This window comes from Prionailurus bengalensis, chromosome B4 (assembly GCF_016509475.1).
Source record: "Prionailurus bengalensis isolate Pbe53 chromosome B4, Fcat_Pben_1.1_paternal_pri, whole genome shotgun sequence".
In the NCBI taxonomy this organism is placed as follows: Eukaryota; Metazoa; Chordata; class Mammalia; order Carnivora; family Felidae; genus Prionailurus; species Prionailurus bengalensis.
In genome coordinates this window covers 52,368,792-52,389,211 of record NC_057358.1, presented here as the reverse complement: position 1 = coordinate 52,389,211, position 20,420 = coordinate 52,368,792, and the positions used below count along the sequence as shown (strand labels likewise).

The following is a 20,420-nucleotide window of genomic DNA, read 5'->3' as shown; positions in this document are numbered from 1 at the left end:
AACAGAAAAACTAAAAGTAAAAAGAATACTTAAAACATACAGACTGCAGAGTGTTTCAGAGATCATTTCTGAAACTTTTTCTCATTATGAAAAATTTCAAATATACGTACCAAATCCTAAAATATTAAAATTAGAAGTCATCTCTAGAAATCGATAGTTTAGTACAACAAAGGAATAAAAATGTTAGCAGCAATTATTTTGTTTTTTAATTTCAGAGAAATAGACAGAGAAAGAATCTCAAGCAGGCTGTACGCTCAGCACAGAGTCTGATGCAAGGCTTGATCCCATGACCCTGAGATCATGACCTGAGTTGAAATCAAGAATTGGACACTCAACCCAATGAACTACCCAGGAGCCCCAGCTGCAATTATTTTGAATTGTGGGACTGTGGATTATTATCTTTTTCTTTCTCTACACTTTTTTTTTTTTTAATGTTTGTTTCTTTTATTTAAGGGGGTGGGAGGGGCTGAGAGAGAATCCCAGCAGACTCTCCATTGTCAGTGCAGAGCCTGACGTGAGGCTGGATCCCACAAACTGTGAGATCATGACCTGAACGGAAATCAAGAGTTGGACACTTAACTAAGGCCCCCAAAGCACCCCTTTCTTTTCTCTATACTTCTCTGCATTTGCCAAGTTTCCTCCCGAGTAGATACTGCTTTTCTTTCTTCTTTTTTTTATTTTTGAGACAGACAGAGAGACAGAGTGTGAGCCAGGGAGGGACAGAGTGAGAAGGAGACACAGAACCTGAAGCAGAGCTCGAACTCATGAACTGTGAGATCATGACCTGAACCAAAGTGGGACGCTTAAGCGACTGAGCCACCCAGGTGCCCCAGATACTGCTTTTCTAATTTAAAAAGATATTAAAGAGTCAAGGATAAAAATATATAAACATGAAATAAACAAAATTAATGGGACAACCATATCCTCTGGCAAACACCCTTTGGTAATGCAAGGAAGCTAAGAAAAATTTTAGCACCATGTGTTCGTATCATGTTCAAGGCTGAGAGTTAAGGTGGAAGAGCCCTACTGGAGTCATCTAGTATAATGAGGACCTGATCTAGAAAACTATTCTTATAAACCTTTAGTCTATCTTAGGAATCTGTATCCATGTCAGAAATTTATTAGGAAATATGTTAATTAAAAAAGGTAAGCTACCCAATATATTTATAAATACATGTAACTACCTTGTAATACACCCCCCCCCCCGCCATTTTTATTACATCTTCAGAAATCAAAATTCAAGTTTAGACCAGGGGTTCTGAACCCACACTCAAACTACCCGCAGAGCCTGAAAAGAATATAGACACCCTGATTCCCAGATAATTCTAATGGGCAACTTCAGAATCTTTGATGTAGACAATATCATTAAAACAAAAAGGTGACAGAGATGGGATAAGACAATCTATGGAAAGGCAGAAGAAGCAGGATCATTTCAGAATTTCCTAGGGCACCACACCTACCTGACCAAGAGCTGTTAGGATGGCTGAGTAATGGGCTGTTAAGAATGATCCTCAAAGGTGAGTGGTCCTGTATGTGGTGGCTCTACCTTTGCATGTGGTGTGCAACAGCTGAAGACAAGTGAACACAATAATCATGATCCAATATAGTGAGAGCTTGGTCCCTATGAAACAATTTCAGCAAGTTGACTGAACTTTCACTCTTTCCAGATTTATTGAATTGGAAATACTAGACCTGCTTTATCTCCAAATGTTCCTAGAAATAGGCTAGTGGTTCCCCTCACTGAAACACCTCTGAAATACTGTATATTTTAATACTTAGAAACTGCCTTGTTTCCGTAACTTACACTGAAATAGCACATTCTATCTGGCTTTGGTCATGTAAACTTTATAACAGCTTTTCAATTAAAGTACTAAATTATGGCCTAAAAAATACATAATGCTCCATGAGCAAGTTGGAATTTCATTCTCAAGTTCTTAAAAAAAAAAAAAATCCACCAATTCTCTTTTGGTTCGAATACAAGGATTCTAGACAATATTATGATAGTGGTGTTAACAGCTGATGTATTTTGTTTTAAGGAAGCAGAGCAAGAAAAAGACTAGCACATGGAACATGTTTATTCACTTGAAAATGAGTTAAATAAATGCGTTGCTTCTAAATACTTTAATTCCTTGTTTGAAGTAACAGGTAATGTAAGTTTATGTTTCATTTAATTGATAAATTATAAAGCTATTAATAATAAGACATTATTTTATAATAATAAAAATTAGAATGCTTGATTCAGGCATTATACTATTTTCCTAACTTCAGCAATATAAACAAACGTGGAAACATCTTGCAAATACATTTAGGTAATGTCAATGTATTTCTGTTTAGAACAAAACCACCTATTTTTACTTGACATTTTAAAGTCTAAATGTTTAGAAAAACTACCTAGAAGGTCTGGTACTTAATTCTAGCCTCCTTCTCAGTTTTGAAGTATGCTGGGCTAATATAAACAAACAGTATTCTTTGATGTTACTCTCAGAAATAACTTAAAAACCCATCACCAAAAAACTTTTCAACACAATTCTATGTATCTGTGTCATACTTACTAGGCTCTTGAGCAGAACTTCCCAACACCTGTGGGTTGGGAATGGATTACAGGTGTGGGGAGATAGGGACCACCTCAGTCCTCCCTGGGCCTAACCTGCTGATGACAGTGCGTCATTTAGTTCCTGCCAAGGCGCTGCACAAATATCATCACTTTCTACGTGTGCCATATATGAAAAAAGATAAAAAGCACTAAGATAGTGTTTTTATTTCAGAAAAACTAGACTTTACTTCTTTCTCTGGTGTTTACTGTCATTATTTATCTCAGTAGTTCTCAAACCTGACTGAAAAAGAAAATGGCCTATGGACATTTAAAAACATATGGAGGGGTGGGCTCTGGCAATTCTGACCGGGGACTAGGGGAAAGAGGGCCCTGAGTATTGTACTTTCTTTCTGTCTTTTCTAAAGATCCACTGGTAGTTCTGATAGGAGATCAGGCTTGAGAACTATCTTGGCACTAATTCAAGTAATTGGAGGACTAATTCAACTGTCCCCAGTAAGGAATTTTTCAAGGTCCTGATGAGATGGTATTAAATGTTAATCAAGATCTCTGCACAAACACCAAAAGATGAAAAATTTCAAACTATCTAAATACAAGGATTGCATCTACATTAAGATAATTATCTTTTCTTTGTATGAGATATAGCATTAAGATACTAACCTCCCTTAAAAAATCCAATAAATCTCACGATTAGTAATATTGGTGGACTCAAGCATAATCATGGGGGGACCTGGGGTGTCAGGAGTCCAATTTCCAATTGTGTTTTTCTATTTGTCTAGCAACTCCTAACTATCTGTTTCAAAGTCTCTGTATAGAAATTAGATAAGCTATTAATGTAGAAGGACTAGGATATTCTAAATCATGAGATAAATGCTCCTGAATAATTTTGGAGGTAAGCGGCAGGAAAGAGAAAGATTAGTAGTGAGCAGAGCCAACCAAGACAGTCATTGATATAATTTAGCCTTGGAAAAGATTAATTCTTGAATCCTCCTGCAATATTAAGTAGTGGCTTAATTGGTCTTTAAAAATTTCATATAATAAATCATCCAGCATAGTGTTGTCCAACAGACCTTTCTGTGATGATGAAAATGTTCTATACTGGTGTAGTCTAATACTGTAGATGTGTGCCTATTCAGCTCTTTAAATGTGGCTAGTATGAGGAAAAGAATTTTACTTTTATAAAAATGTAACTAACTTAAAATTTAGTCACATATGGCTTAGTGGCTATCACAGTAGACAGTAAGTTTAGAAATTCTAGACAAGTAAATATAGTATAATTTTTTCCCTGATCTAGGTCTTATTCCCAGAAGGAGAAAACATTTGCTCAAGCTCTGTCTTGTAATTGAGTTTGAGTCTAAATGCTGTGCTAACAGCTTCCTCCTTTTTTGGAGCAAGCAGTCTGGATGATTCTTATCTACCCCACAGAGCTTTTGTCCTGATAACCAATGAGAAGACCCATTTCTGTGCTGTCATTTTCCATTTAAATGGAAAATGGACTTTTCCCCAGTTCTTAATGACTTCTTAGGAAAAGAATTTTTAAGTTGAGAATCTGTCTTAACAATAGCAAAACCCCTGATGGCCTAATCACTGAAGAATTCATTTCTCAAGAATGTCCTCCTGTGTCTAGATCAATAAACTCTTAAGAAGTGTGGAAAGACTAAAATGCTAAAGAATTTGACATGCCTAGGGTGAAGCTTTGAGGAATGCAGGGGTCTTTATAAACAGGTCATTGAGATAATGACAATGTAAATGCCCTTCACTCTCATTCTAGGAACATCTGAAAGTCCAAGAACCTGAGATTGAAGGGTATGACTACCTATTGAAACTACTCATTGTTTAACGGGGAGCAGAGAAATCTGAAGTGACTTTTTAAATAGAGGAATGTAAATAAGTCTCTGTATAACTGATCAGGCAAAATACTGAGGTCTATTACTGTGAAAATTTTAAAGCAATCTGAATAAACTGTCCATGCTATATACGTCTTCTAAAAGTAAAATTTGGGGAAAATATTACTATTATTATATATTCAGAAGAATCAATGGTACTTTGAAAGATGCAGCTAGACAATATAATATTTTCTCTTTTTCTTGAAGGGAGGAAGATTTTTAAAAAAAGGAATAACAAATTGGGATGCTAACATAGGAGTCAAACATATCTGATGTTCCCTTAAAAGAAAAAGCAGACACATTTCTAAGCTGGATGATGCAGTAAGCATTGGCTTCAGGATTACTGGTAAGGTCCATTTATTGAGAAACATTATAAAAATACCCTGAACCCAGCAGAACAAAAGAAGGGTAATCTCTACACTCACAACCTTACTTAAAACTGCTACATTCTTAGGGCCCCCATTTTGAGATACATATACCTGTAGTATATTTTGAAGAAGACTTTAAAGGTCTCAGCTAATGTCTTTCCAAATAATTTATTTATGTAATTTACTCACAGTGAGTTTCCACTCTTTTTACCTAGGGTCTTTTAAGTTTTTGCTTAATTAAAATCCTTTTACTACAGGATAAACTTTACAAACCTGACTTGACTTTAGTGGCTTAAACTATTTTCCTTGTTAGCTATTCTTAACCACTGTTCCTTTGGCTTCACGGAATATATTACTATCTGATGCTAGCATCTTTATTCCTGGCATTCACAGGCAACCAGAAATATTAAAAGAACTCAAAATCAATTTTGTAAAAATGCTTTCTTGTGGACATAATGTTTGATATGGTTATATTTTCCTCTTCTTTGCATGTATTTTAATACCATCTTAAAGGAACAAATATTCCAAAAGTGAAAATCTGATACCTCTGTTAGTAAAAAAAGGTATTTGTTTTGGCCGTGGGTAAATCTACTACAAAATATATTTGAGCTTTAAATCAAAGTTAAAATATCTTCTGGATACAAGGATCTAGGTTTTATTAACAGCAATTGTATATTCTGAGTTACAATTAGCACTGAGTAGCAGATTTCCTATCATTATTTTAAAGATTTATCAGCTTATGTTTTAACTACATAATCATACTCTTAGGCCAATCTTAAAAATGTTTTTGGCATTTATGCTCAACTTTACTTCCTTCCTGGGCTTTGAAAATAATTAAAGAATCTACTTTGTAAGCACTAACTTCCTGCCTTACACTGAGCTCCATCAATCTCTGCTGAATGAATGTTCTGAAAAAATGAATAAAAATAAGATAGAAGCCACAACTACAGACACTGGGCTACAAAAATATTTGCTTTTATAAATACAAAAGCGAACTGTATAAATATTATGCATTTTAGGAGTGGTGGGGAAATTGTCTTCATGTTCTTATCTAGGAAAATATAAGAACAACTCCATTAATATTCAAGGAAGTCAAATAGATTTAAAAAAAAAAGGGAAGAAAATTCATTAATACAATGTATTCATCCTAGCTTTGTGATTTGGGGCAAGTCATTAAACCTGGCTTCTGGGGACAAAGGTAACTGGCCCACATGCTACAGAGGCTTACATAGAAGAAGTCAAGTGGGATATTGTATGTGCCAGTGCTTTGGAAACTGTAAAGTGTTACTTAAGCTGTTAGGATGAACAGGTACTGGACAGGTGCACAGTGTAGAGAATGGGATTGCTTTTAAAGTAGTATTTGAGAAACAGTGAGTTGCTGGCTGAAAAAAAGGGATGACAGGGTAGGAAGAATTTCAAGGTTGGGGAGGTGGTAGAGAGGGGGCTTGGATGATAAACCAAAAGGAGATCTTATTTTGTAGCAAAAAATTTGTGAAATTTCTGGAGTTAGTTGAGAGACATAACGTGGCAGGTGCTTTTATTATTGCCAAGATTTTGTGATTAAATGGTAATAAGGAGCTTAGTATATATAGGGTGTTATGATGGCCTCTATAATCCTGACTAAACACCATGAATGTATCATGTATTCAGTTAAACAATCTACAGAATCTCATGATTTTCCTGCTTTCAGTAAAATTGTTCTTAAAATACTTTAAATTCAAGTTTCAAGGTATTTTAAACTTTAATATCCGGTGGTATTGGGCGGATGAAATATTAGGAGAACATAATATAACTCCAGGAAGCTGACTTAATTTTTCCATTTTTGTAGATCTGTATTCTTTCCACCCTTAGAGTGGTGGAACAAGAGAACTGTCATACCTTCGCTCCTTCTAGGTAGGCTGATACTTATTTTTCTTTTCATCCACCAGGCAATCAGACTGCCATAGGCTGGTTATCAGGCTCTCCCAGCCATAGCTGGAGGTGGAGACTGGGTCTCATTTTTTTCTTTTCTCTTGAGGGCTTAAACCAGTTCTAGGTCTAAGCAAACAGCTAAAGGTCCCGATACTTCCCAAAGTCCAACGAGCTCTTTCCCAAGGATGATGTGCTCAATAAATGTTACATCATTCACGTTAAAGGTGAGCAGTATTTTGAACTAATTTTGCTTTTTAGCTTTTTGATCCGACTACCGAGGTATAAAACAACAATTCTAAATTTGGATATGTTGGGCGGGTAATGAACTGAAGGCAGAATGTCCAAGTGCAGATTTCCATAAGCAACTAGAAACACATAACTGGAACTGCAGAGAGAGGTGTTTTAGATACCTTTGTGCCTTTTTCCACATCTTACTGGCCCAACTTTTGTTTCAACTCTTGCTGAGCCAACCAATTCATGTATTGGGACCCACTGGGTGCTAATGTATGTATAATGTATGTATGTTGGAGAGTTAGTCTCAAGAGGCAACCCTTGGTCAAAGGAGGATGGGAGCCAGTATAAATGCTTTCTTTTGTTGGTCAGTTGGGCAATTCTGCAGTGTTTCTTTCATCAACAAGTAGTAGTCAGATGAGGCCCAACTTGCCTATGGCAGTTGCTAATATATTCTCTCCTTCCTTGCTCACTCTCTTTACTGCTGTGCCTTGGTATCACTTCCCAAAGAAAACTTCCTGAGAACAAGCCCACATCAAGGACACACCACAGGCTCTGCTTCCTGAGAGAAATCCAAGGGCTAGAGATGAAGAATAAGAGACAACTAGTAAAATGTGTGGATAAATGCTCGGTTGAAAGAACACTAAAACCCAGAGAACTTCCCCTATTAAGGCTGAGATGAGTGAAAACAGTTAGCAAAAAGGGATAGATTAATTACTAGTAAGAAATAGGAAACTCATGATAATATGTAGGCAGTGATAGGCCAAGAGATCAGAGAGTTAATACATATAAGTCCTTCCAAATTTTCAATTCTAATCTACCCACTATTTATTTTAGCCTTCTTAGAGTTCTGCCATTATGATGTCATACACTGCTTCAGAACTTTCTGGGTATCATCCCCCTCTCCCCAATATTTCTGTGATTAAATATGCAGAGGAAGGGAGAGACAGAAAAAGAAGAATGAGGTGTGAAGGAGAGAAAGGATCACTCTTAATAGCAAGGCATAAAAAAACACAGATATTCTATACCATGTAACTAGTTAATAAATGTTAAAGTAACATACTTCCAATTTTCTAGTTTCCTTAGTTTGCTTTTGCCAAATGCCTATTCTACATCCCCTAGAAACATTATCTCAATCATCCCTAAAAATAGAAGCTCCAGGACCCCTTGAAATATTAGAGAAAATGGGATCTTTGCTTAATAGCTCAACAGAACAAACTTGCTGAATTGACATGAACAATGAAAGCCATCAAGAATCTCTTCAATCATCTTGTTAGCATTTCTTCCCTTATAGGGAAGCTGTCTTTCATGAACACAAAGAACAAAATGCAAAAAGGTATTCTTGGATTTTTACCTTGAATGGTTCCAGTACCAATTACATATATTCAGTTAATTGTTTCTTTTTACATTTCCCTTGGCATAAGTATGTTTAAAGGTGGCCAGAGTCTGTGTCTGCATAGTTTTTTTCCACTATTGTTTCTTGAAAGGATATAGAAAGCATACTGGTGAGGAATGTCCACAGCAGCCAATGGGGAATATCAGACTTCTTCCAAAAGTCATTAGTAGCTTTAGCACACAGTTCATAAAATACTTGTATTTATAAAAAGAATTACATCATAAAATCTCAATGCTAATACAAAATCTTTGCAAATTATAAGGTTTAGTTTACTCTTCAAGATTTTTTTATTTTTATTTTTTCATGGATAAACTATTTTATAGTTTTTTCTTTTTTTAAATTTTATTTTTTTAACTTAATTTATTTTTTTAAATTTGCATCCAAGATGTTTTTTTAAAAGTTAGTATTAAAACAAAATGATTTTATCTTCCCCACAAGCATCTGATAAAACTTAAAAAAATATATTGATAAGACACAAGGATGTAGCTATTGGCTGTTGCACCTTTTAAGCATTTTTATTTTTTAAATATTTTTATTTTTAGAATATTTATTTATTTTTGGGAGAGACAGAGGCAGAATGCGAGTGGGTTAGGGGCAGAGAGAGAGGGAGACACAGAATCCGAAGCAGGCTCCAGGCTCTGGGCTGTCAGCACAGAGCCTGACGCGAGGCTTGACCTCGCAGACCGTGAGATCTTGACCTGAGCCGAAGTCGGACAGGCAACCGACTGAGCCACCCAGGCGCCTCTCCTCTTAAGCATTTTTAAAAAAATGTTTATTAAAATTTTTAAAAATGTTTATTCATTTTTGAGAGACAGAGAGAGGCAGAGCATGAACAGGAGAGGGATAGAGGGAGAGGGAGACACAGAATTGAAAGCAGGCTCCAGGCTCTGAGCTGTCAGCACAGAGCCTGACGCGGGGCTCAAATCCACAAACCGTGAAATCATGACCTGAACTGAAGTTGGATGCTTAACCCACTGAGCTACCCAGGCGCCCCCACAAATATTTATTTTTGAGAGGGAAAGAAAGAGAGTGCACTCAAGAGCACGTGAGCAGGGGAGGGACAGAGTGGGACAGACAGAGAATCCCAAGCAGGCTCTGTGCTGTCAACACAAAGCCCCATACAGGGCTAGATCTCACAAATTGTGAAATCATGATCTGAGCTGAATTCAAGAGTTGGATGCTGAGCCACCTAGGTGTCCCTTAAACATTTTTATACAACAAAGAACACCGTAGGTAAGCTTGGGCTGTATTTTTCTTTTATTATACTATGGCAAACTGCTTTTTCAGGAAAAACGTCCAGTTTTTCCATGAGAATTTGAGTATAATAAGATCCTTTAGCTATCTGATGTTAAAGACTATACTATTTGATGCTACATCTGGAAACAAGTATGTTCCAGCAGCAGGTAGACAGCTCCAACTGGGTAAATCAACTTCATTAATTACTGGAACAGAGGCATATTCTTTTCACAAATACATGGGGAAGAGACAATCTGCAACCTGAGTGTAGCTGAGATCTGTGTCTTCCTTTCCCTTTCTCAAGCAAATGTTTCTGATGCAATTAACTATGATGACTCTTGAAGGGAGAGGGGTAAAGGCAGAATGTCATAATTTTAAGGGCATTCAATGTTACAGTATTTATATTTAAAAGATGAAAAAATAAAATAACTGCTGCAGTATCAGTGCAAGTAAAGCTTAGATGTGTAGAAGTCAAACTCCATTTACCATAACAAGTATTCTATTCTATTATTATTATTATTATTATTTTTACTGTAGCAAGTATTCTTAAAGGAGGAGGTTAGCTACTGGAGTGCTAGAATAAAATCAGAGTGGGGTGAAGAGCAGTGGTGGTGGAAAGGGTTGGGATATGTTTAGTGTACCCACAAGGGGGCAGCACACTGACAAAGGCCTGTGAAGCATGGCCCCAAGTTCCTTGATCCTTCTATCCATGTCTTCCTACCAATTTCTTAGTATCTCATTTTCTGTTATCATTGCCTACATGGAAAGCTGGCCGAAAGTTTTAGGAAGAAGGGAAAGGGAACATCATCTAAACTGTCTCATAACTGCTTTTTACTCAATGACAGGGGAAAGTCAGAAAAAGCAGGTGAGGAAGAAAGAAACAAATGGAAGGAAGAGCTAAAATAGGGTGGAGAATATGGACAAAAGGATGGAATCATTCTCATTTCCCATTCTTATTAATCCTCCCTTCATGACTGACCAAAAAAGTTATGTATTTATTCATTTTATAAATAGAATCTGGATGAGGTACATGAAGTATATCCAGTTAGGATTATTGTACATTCACAGGTTATCTTAAAATTCACAAAAATGACAAATTAACCTAGCCTGGTCTTATTAAATGTAGTCTGTGAATAGTCTACTAATTGTGCTGTAAAAGCACAAGCAAATGACAATAGTGTACTCCAAAATGAAACAAAAAGCAGAAGATAATTCTGCTATATAATTAGTATAGCTTTTGTTGTTTTTAAAAACACTTTAGTACAGAACTCATCCTCAAAATGTGGTTAATCAGAAGCCAAATTACACTGCTCAAGTTATGGGGACCAGAAGTCAAGATTTTTGGATTGATTGTATAATATGCAGATCTTCAGAATTACAGGGTAAGGCATTTTTATTTTTCACTTGTTATAACCATTCTGATATCAGAAATGAATTTACCTCTGAAGCAACTCAGAAACCACACTTGGTTCTATTTTTCATGGACAGTGATAGCAACTGAGAGAATTTCAATCAATAAAAAACTTTCTTTTGACTAGCTCCCAAGAGGCAGGAGAAAGACTACATTTTGCTGCTGGCCTTAAGTTATTCTAATGATGTATTTGAGCTAGGAGAACAAGTGTTGAAAGTGAGTATTAATTAGTACATGTTCATTTGTAGGACATATTGTATAAAATGTGACCAGAGCCTTTTCTTTTGACTTTCAGATTTTAAAATCTAGCTTCCAATTTCTAGTTATGAAAAAACTGCTGATTTTTTTATATACTGGGCAAACAATAATGCCTATAAAAACAACAGACTTGGCAATCTAAAATAAGTTACTGGCAGTAACAAGATTAAAAGCTGGAAATGCTTTCTTTTTTTTTTAAACTAGAAGTGTTTGAGCTGAATGAAAAAAATTTCATTAAAATGGAAAATGATCGAGAATTCTTTTTATATAACTTAATAACTTTATTGTTGATATAAAATATAGAACAGTTCAAAAGTAAATGTTTCATTTACATTAAATGTAATTATTTGAAACCATAAAAAATTTTGATTTATTTAAAGAGGGATTTTTCTTTAGGAAACCTTAAGGATCTATATATTTAGGCATATCTGAGTTTCTGGGCAAAGTTTCCACCTTGTTTCTATATATTGTCTATTTATTGCCTAAAAATGGCCCCAATTTTTCCATCAGAAACAGTCTTATTTTGATCATGCAAATTAGCATTCAAACAATTACTGTAGTTCTTTTCATTACTACATTTTAAAATTGGACTAATATACTTTTATTTCAGGATCTAATATAAAAAAAGGCAACTACTAGAAAACCTCTGCTGATGTGTAGAGGCAATAGAGAGGATCACTTAAAAGTCGAGATTTTTAGAGGCCACCTGTAGACCACTAGCCTGGTCCTCTCCAACAACAAAGGCTCAGTGGAGCACACTTCCAGAGTACCAAGGGCAACAGAAACCTCAATCGGATCTGGGTCACTTGGGGAAAGGGAAGAAACAGCTCAACCCGGGAAAGGGAGTTGAGGAGAAGTATCTTAGCAAATGGTGGTGTTTTCAATATATTCACCTGTCTTTTCCCAGGATTTCTTTTTTTACGTTTATTTATTTTGAGAGAGGGAGAGCATGCGTGCGTAAGCAGGGGAGGGAGAGACAGAGAAGGAGGGAGCGAATCCCAAGCAGGCTCTGCGCTGACGGCTCAGAGTTGAAATCAAGAGGTGGATTCTTAACCAACTGAGCCACCCAGGCGCCCCTCCTAAGATTTTTTTTTTCTTTCAGTTTCTCTATGCTCAATGTGGGGGTTGAACTCACAACCCGGAGAGTCACATGTTCCATGCACTGAGCCAGCTAGCAAGCGCTGGGATTTTCTAAAGCTCTTTGTCTCTGTAATTCTAGTTTTGATTTATTGAGGTAAGTAATAAATTACAATGAACCACTAGGTTTATTTCCAGAGATACTATATAACTTTAGATTCACATTTATATCATTGTTTTTTACACCTAATTTTTGAAATATCCCCTTATTTTTCAGAACTATTGCTAGCTTTACAGACAAAAGAGCTTTTATGAAAGTTATTTACCAATGCATCTTAGAAGCTTTCTTGGCAGTGTGGCATTTTGAGGGAAGACTTCGTGTCTTTATTAGATTACTTTCAAAGTGTGAATATACACCGTGGTTAAATTTCAACAGCAGTCTCTGGAGTGGAGACTGGAATTTGGACTCATGAAATGCTGATTTCTAAAGCTTTCCAATTGGCAAAATCATGACAAAAACATGTTGTGGGACAAAAAATAAACTCTATATTAAAAAAGTATATTTCTTTTAAAAATTATCAAACACGATTGAACAGTTTTTAAAGGGTCATCCTAATGCAAAATCCCTCTTTAAATAGAACTAATTTAAAGCAGTACCTTAGTATTTTAAGGAGGCAAATATAAATATGTAAACATTTGTCTTATGACATTTTCCACAGTAACCTCTTTCATTTGGTAAAATGCTCAAGTTTGAATTGTTCTGAAACAGGCTAAAACAAGTTATAGCTTAATTTATATAGATAAAAAATGCATTCACAGGATGAAATTCAGTGTTTAAGGACATATCAAAAGCTCCCATAAAATTAAAATTAAATATTAATAAAGAATTTCATAAAAACTAAAATATGGAAAAAGCAGTCCCTGTTGCCATTCACCCTAACCATCCGCACTCACTGCTACCACTGAGGAAATGGTAGGAACTATAGCCCACTGTAAAAATGATTCTACAGAGCTTAGTGAAGACCAAACACCAGGAGATGGCAAACAAGAGCTGAAGTTACAGAATTAAAAATGGTCACCATACTTTTCACCCATAGCGAAACTACCCTTTGAGAGCACAGCACACCCGCCCCCTCTTGATCTTCCAACAAGGCATTCACAGTTTGGTACCTAGTTCTTTAATCAGGTCAACCCCAAGCAGAGATAAACCTAATGAGTAGGAGCTTTCTTGGGATAAGAGAAGGGAGGTCTGGAGAATTCAGGCTCCCAATTTTCCAGCGACCCAGTATTGCTCCTTACACTCACAACTATCCTTTTTACTTGTTTATTTTGGTATTACTGAATTCACCGTTAGGAATTTCTTATTCTGTTACTTATAAAAGTCATGCTATTAGTTCCAAATAACCTGGAAAACTAAACTACATTTGAAAAGTTCTATTAGGTACTTTAAGCAAAAAAATTCTACAAATCCCACCTGATGATCCAAATATATGGTGTTCCTTTGAAGATGATGTGAAAGAATTTCATTCTAGTAGGCATCAATCAAGAAACAAAGGGATAGAGAAAGAGGGTGTAGAATTCATGAAAAGGTCAATTTTGAAACAAGAAAAACAGGTAGTTTACCACAACCTATTATATCATGGTACACAACTTTCACATACATGCTCCCTGTAAATTGTACAGATGATATATTAAATTATTAAAAATTACACTTAGTTTTGTAAGAAATTAAATAGACATGCACAGAAGCTAAAATATTCAGCAGGAAAATCCTTGAAATGGCTTTAGCAGATTCAATGTTAGAAGTTTTACACGTTAATACTTTTCTGTGACACAGTACGACTTCTTTGGATGTTTCTCATATAACCAGAGGCTATTAAACCCTTTGAGAAATGTTTGCATGTGTTCATTCTTTTAGTCAAGAACGAAAAATATCTTAATCTCTGACATTTATAAGGCAGTATTATTACAGTTACAACCAATTTTCAACTCTTTACTTTCCAGGAAATTATAGGACTTTTCAGTCATCTGTTTCATCAGCTGTGGAAGCTACGGTACAAGGGGAATGAAGTCTGTATGCATTTCCTTCCTCACGACCAAAAGTTGGTGGGTGAGTGGGCTGAAAGGCCAAGAAGAAATCCATCCTACCCATATTTCCCTTTAATAACATATAAATAAGTGAATTCTCAAAGGGTCAATAGGAGATCATAATGTCACTGCAATGATTGTATGGGCTCATGCTCAACACTAATGACACCGATCAAACTGATTAACGAATGGCTCAAGGTAAGTGGTAATGGCAGATGACACATACAAAACTCTTCATAGCTGACCTTTGGGCTGTGGGCCTCAAGTTTCAGCTGCATGAGCTGTGCTAATGTATGCTCCCGGACACTACTCAGTTCGGCCTGCTGCCGTCTCAGCTTTATTAGCAGCAGCGTAAGCTCCTCTGGCTGAAGGAGTACAATTTAAGAATCCAAACAGTGGAAAACAGATTAATTGTTGTCTTAAGTGACAGATATTAAACCAAGATTTCTTGGCAAGTTTCCTCTTACGGTTGACATCAAACATAGTGCCTAGGCACTATGATGATAGGTCCTACATAAATGCATAGATATCTAGAGAAATAGAAGGAACAGTGTTACTTTAAAAGATACAGCAAAACAACAGTATATTAAGGCACTTTCTCAGAATTCATGAGAGAATACTAAATGTTAAGTATTAAAAAGCACAATGCCAAAAAACAACTGTAAAGGTTTGTACATAAGAGTTATTAAAAAATTATCATTAGAAGATATTTTTAAGTGATGCCTAAGACTTTTACAGCAATAGAACAATACCTGCATGTCCAACATTCTATTTTAAAGACAGAAGGTAAATAAAAAGCATTCAAATTCATGTAAAACTTGGATGATATCTTCATATTAAACTCAGTACCTGGGGTCTATTAATTGCTTCCCAGTCTATAAATGTCACTGCTAATGCATTCACAGGATATTTTAAATAACCAAAGATCAGTTTTTATTTTTTAAGGGGGGGGGGGAAGGACACCATTTAATACCAACAGAAAGGTTCCATGAGTACATAAACTCTCCTCCCACACTCTGGTTCCTGATTGGTTACTATGAACACTAAGACGAATAAATTTTCAAAGGTAGATAAAATGCCTTAACAGGCCAATCTGATACATTTTTCTTTGTTAGAAATGCAATAAAGTATGGTCATTGGCAGTCTTATAGGCCGTAAAACATTATTTGATGTTTCTGTGAGCTTTGTTATGATTAAAAACTGCAGATGGGCAAGAGAGAGACTCATCACTTCAGGGCTACAGCGTGGTCTTAAAACTTCCAGGCCAAAAAATGGTCCTGAGATTGATTTATATTGCCTATAACACAGTATTACACCAGCTCTCTTCTGTTCTGTTCATTTGCCATGTCTTTATATTCCATACAATTTTTTTAAGGGACAGAAATAATTTTTAACTGTTATTTGAAATTTTATATGAAATTTTATTGCCTTTAGGTGAGAAAAATGTCAGAAGTAAGTAAGAGTTACTACAGGATTCTTCAGATAAAGCTATCTATGTAGATGAGACAATGCTCTTTTATATTAAAGAGTAAAAGAATGTGTATGTGTGTGACTTAAGGAAGAAATTTCACGACAGGAGAAGAATAACTGCGTTTGTTCTGATGCCAACCACATCTGGTGACCTCGTGACTATGGGAGAGCCCGGGTCTTATGACCACCATATCAAGCTCTTGAGGTCTTGCCAAGGAGAAGGTAGGGTCGTGTAAGGGATTCAGACAGTCTAAGACCCAGAGTGGTATTTGAAAAAAATATCAAAAGAAGGAATTTTGAAACTCTAGTTTATTATTTACTGAGTTAAAAAGATTAAGACATTTTCAAAAGGATGAAAGATTCCTGTAAGTTTGCTACATATTTGAATTTTGAGGCAAAATAAAAACGGGCACATTTTTTGACCCACAAAGGTGATAAGTACATTTTATCCTAACTATCCACTAGAGGGAGCAAGGCAGAAGATAAAAATTCATAAGACGATACTTAGCATTATCTTAACGATAAATGTTTCTTGGCAGATCACCAATCTAATATTTAAAAATTACAACATTTAAAAGTTTTCAGTTTTACTCAAGCAATATTTATAACCTTTAATAAATAAGCTGGAAACAGTTTAAAGCCAGGACACCTGTCTTATATCTTAGCATGTAAAAGACTCAGAGATGAAATAAAACAACATCTGCAAAACACATAAGATGAATTTGTTTTGATTCCTGCAGGAAGAGAATTTTAAATGAACACATCTTCACAGGAACTGAGACTACCTACTGATATTAATGCACAGATAAAACAATGCCATTAAAATAAAATGAAGTAATGAAAGTCATCTTTTCTATTTAATGTGAAGAATAACAGTGTCCTGGTAATAAAACTCCTTCCCAATTTGAACATAATACTGACAATGAAATGGTAATGGTAAGTACTTGCTTGCACCTAGTATTTTTATAGTCTCTCTCTGCATAAATATGTAAATCAGTTTTTTCCTCTCTAAAGTAGTTAATCTATGCAAAAATTTATGGGAGAAACTTTTTTTAATTTTTAAATTTTATTTATCTGAGAGAGAGAATGAATGTGGGGGAGGGGTAGAGAGAGAGGGAGAGAGAGAATCCCAAGCAGGCTCCATGCTGCCAGCAAAGAGCCTGATGTGGGGCTCGATCCCACTAACTGTGAGATCAGGACCTGAGCTGAAATCAAGATTCGGATGCTTAACCGACTAAGCCACCCAAGTGTCCCCTAGGAGAGACTTCTTTTTTTTTTTTTTTTCAACGTTTATTTATTTTTCGGACAGAGAGAGACAGAGCATGAACAGGGGAGGGGCAGAGAGAGAGGGAGACACAGAATCGGGAACAGGCTCCAGGCTCTGAGCCATCAGCCCAGAGCCTGACGTGGGGCTAAAACTCCCGGACCGTGAGATCGTGACCTGGCTGAAGTCCGACGCTTAACCGACTGTGCCACCCAGGCGCCCCAGGAGAGACTTCTTAATAGGCCCATAGTGTAACTACACACGGTTGCTTGCTAGATTTGTTCCACTAATCAACAACTCCAACTTCTGTTTTAAGAATGAGGGAATCGGCTGTGTCTCCCTCTCTCTCTGCCCCTCCCCCGTTCATGCTCTGTCTCTCTCTGTCCCAAAAATAAATAAAACCGTTGAAAAAAAAAAAAATTTAAAAAAAAAAAAGAATGAGGGAATCGGGGCACATGGGTGGCTCAGTCAATTGAGCATCTGACTCTTAATTTCGGCTTGGATCATAACCTCACGGTTCGTGGGTTCTAGACCCCATGTTGGGCTCTGCCCTGAGAGTGCAGGGTCTGCTTGGGATTCTCTCTCTCAGTCCCTTCCCACTTGTGTGCTCCCTTTCTCTCTCAAAATAAACAAACTTAAAAAAAAAAAAAAAAAAAAAAAAAAAAAAAAAAAAGAAGGAGGTAATCAACATCCAATGAAGTAAAGAAACCCACCCAGGTTATACAATAAGCCCTGAAAATATAATCTCATATTTAGGCAATATGACATTTTGGGAGATTTCTCTAGTCAGAGAAGTGGCTGCACGATCCCAAACTCTTCTGATGAGCTCTCTTTCACAAAAGTAGCAACGGTTTTTCTTTGGGAGGAACCTCTCTAAAAATTCAAACTTAAATGCTCTGTAAGATATGTGCTATCATGTGTAGCACATAAATAAAACATGATATGATAAATAAAAATACTGAACTCACCGTTTTGCCTTGGAGGCTCTGGGGACTAACAGACTGTAAAGTCAGGCCAGCTGGCATTGACCTTCTGTCAGGCACATAGACATGCTAGGAAAATGAAGGTACAATATAAATTCTGTGGTCAATGTCAATGATGAGAAATCTTAAATTTACATTATAAAGTATCATTTAACATTTGTTATTAGTGCTAATGAAAGTAGATATTAAAAGTTAGTTGCAAATATTATCTGAAACTGTATCAATGACCTTTTCACATTAACACCTATTACTTTACAGGCATACCTAGGAGATACTGTGAGTTCAGTTCCTGACTACTACAATTAAGTGAATTATGCAATCAAGCGAGTCAAATGAATTTTTTGGGTTCCCGTTGCATGTACAAGTTATGTTTGCACTATGCTGCTATTAAATGTGCAAAGGCATTATGTCTAAAATATATATATATATATATATACCTTAATTAAAAGATACTTTACTGCAAGAAATGCTAACCATCATCTGAGCTTTCAGTGAATTGTAATCACTGATAACAGATCCCCATAACAAATATAACAGTAAAAGAATGGTTTGAAATAATGTGAGAATTACCAAAACATGACAGAGACAGAAGTGAGCAAATGCTGTGGGAAAAATGGTGCTGACAGACTTGCATGACACAGAATGGGAGCAAACTTTAAATCTGTAGAAAATGCGGTACCTACAAAGTACACTAAAGTGAAGCACACAAGAATGAGGTATGCCTGGTGTTTACACTTTAAATGAATTTTTTACCCATCTCTGATTTTGTAATAGCAAACACTGGTCATGTGGAAAGTGCTGGTTTGGTGAATTCTGCAGATGTTGACACATATCAGTATACAATACCAGTAACACACATTTGTTAATACTGCTGATCTTTAAGCATCAGAAAGCTGTCAAGCTCACAGTGGCAGATGCAACATTTCCAAAATTCTAATTTTTGCTTGAAAGCTCAAATTTGTCATCAGTGACAAATACTGTTGGTTGTTTTCCTGGAAGTGACAGGATAGCATTTCACTCTGAGAAGTGTCTGTCAAATACTGAGTGTGAACAACCGTAGAGTGTCTGTCATTCATCCTTTCAAGTAAAAATGGTGTTTCAGGAAAAAAGGAGCTAGTTCAGCTTGCAACTCAATCACACGTATCTTTTTCTGAGTCAACCTTGATGTTAGTAGTTTGGTACGCAAGAGAAATGCTTTATGCACCATTTCCCATTTCATCGCACACACTGTGAAAATGATGTATAATGAAAGGTCAAGATTGAATAAAATTATCTTTTATTGCTTCATCAAAGGGATTTTTAAGTGAATTTAAAAATTCACAGTTGGGAGCTGCCCCCCTGATTTACGCTAATGTGCCAGTACCCATCGTTGCTTTTGCACTCAGAAAATGGTAACGCAATGAATGATGTCTTATTATTGCCATTATAAAAATAGTTTTGAGCTTACAGACTAGACTCCTTGCAAGGGTCATGGGAACCCCACAGGGGTCCACGGACATATTTTGGGAACCAGTGATCACATCAAGGAAAATGACAGGAGAGTTTGAAAGAAAATTTTGGCAATGTTTAAGAAGTTTTTTGGGAAGAGGAGTAGACCAGTAGTTGATTACGAACTAGACAGAGAGCATACATTCATTTTATATTTGTTTTTGAAACAGATGGTATATTTAGGTCAAAAATAATAAAAAATGCTAATTCCCAGGAGAACATGTTTCAACCACACACTATTGAATCAGATTTCTCTTAAATATTGTTACCATTTTTTTTTTTTTTAAATCAAAGATGATTTAGTTTTGGATGTACAAAGTGACAAAACACTGAACTCCGTTATGATGGAGTTCAACGTGAGCCTTTTTTGGTGAGGCAAACTAAAGCTTCCTCCAAGAGGAAAAATTCCTGACTGACTTATTCATTTCTAACTAATGCTTATTTATGGAAAACATACACCTTATTTATATCAAACATATACTTTATGCAATGTTATAACTGAAGGATTCAGTCTGTCAGAGGGATAAGAAAAGGTACATTTTAAAATGGTGTAAAGTAAGAAATTCTTTAGAATTAAAAAGAAAATGACAGAAAAATTCCTTTTCATTTTAGGATAGACATTAAACAACTGGCTGCATACAGGCTGAATGATCAAAACATGTGCTTTAGTATTACAAAAAGCTAACCAACACAAAAGCTAATTATTTGAATTAACTCCAAATAGTCTACTAAGCAATGCTTAAACCAACTTCATGTACAAATTAAAACATGATCTCTATGTGTATCTTAATTTTTAAAAAGT

General features: G+C 35.9%; 1 protein-coding gene and 1 long non-coding RNA gene across 11 annotated transcripts in view; one reads left to right on the top strand and one right to left on the bottom strand.

The window, feature by feature from the left end:
* Window positions 1-20,420, bottom strand: part of PLEKHA5 (pleckstrin homology domain containing A5) — a 239,436-nt gene that overhangs the window by 46,944 nt on the left and 172,072 nt on the right. For 8 of the 10 annotated variants that reach the window (XM_043562218.1, XM_043562227.1, XM_043562226.1 and 5 more), the window contains 3 exons: window positions 18,116-18,199; window positions 14,659-14,778; window positions 13,800-13,853 (listed from right to left, as the gene is read on the bottom strand). In XM_043562218.1, coding sequence (XP_043418153.1) covers window positions 13,800-13,853; window positions 14,659-14,778; window positions 18,116-18,199 — 258 coding nt within the window. The remainder of the gene's footprint in view (window positions 1-13,799; window positions 13,854-14,658; window positions 14,779-18,115; window positions 18,200-20,420) is intronic. The other 2 variants (XM_043562221.1, XM_043562222.1) reach the window with 1 other exon arrangement.
* Window positions 15,999-16,730, top strand: LOC122472554. Its single transcript, XR_006294469.1, has 2 exons — window positions 15,999-16,105; window positions 16,624-16,730. It is a non-coding gene; the product is annotated as an uncharacterized LOC122472554 (long non-coding RNA).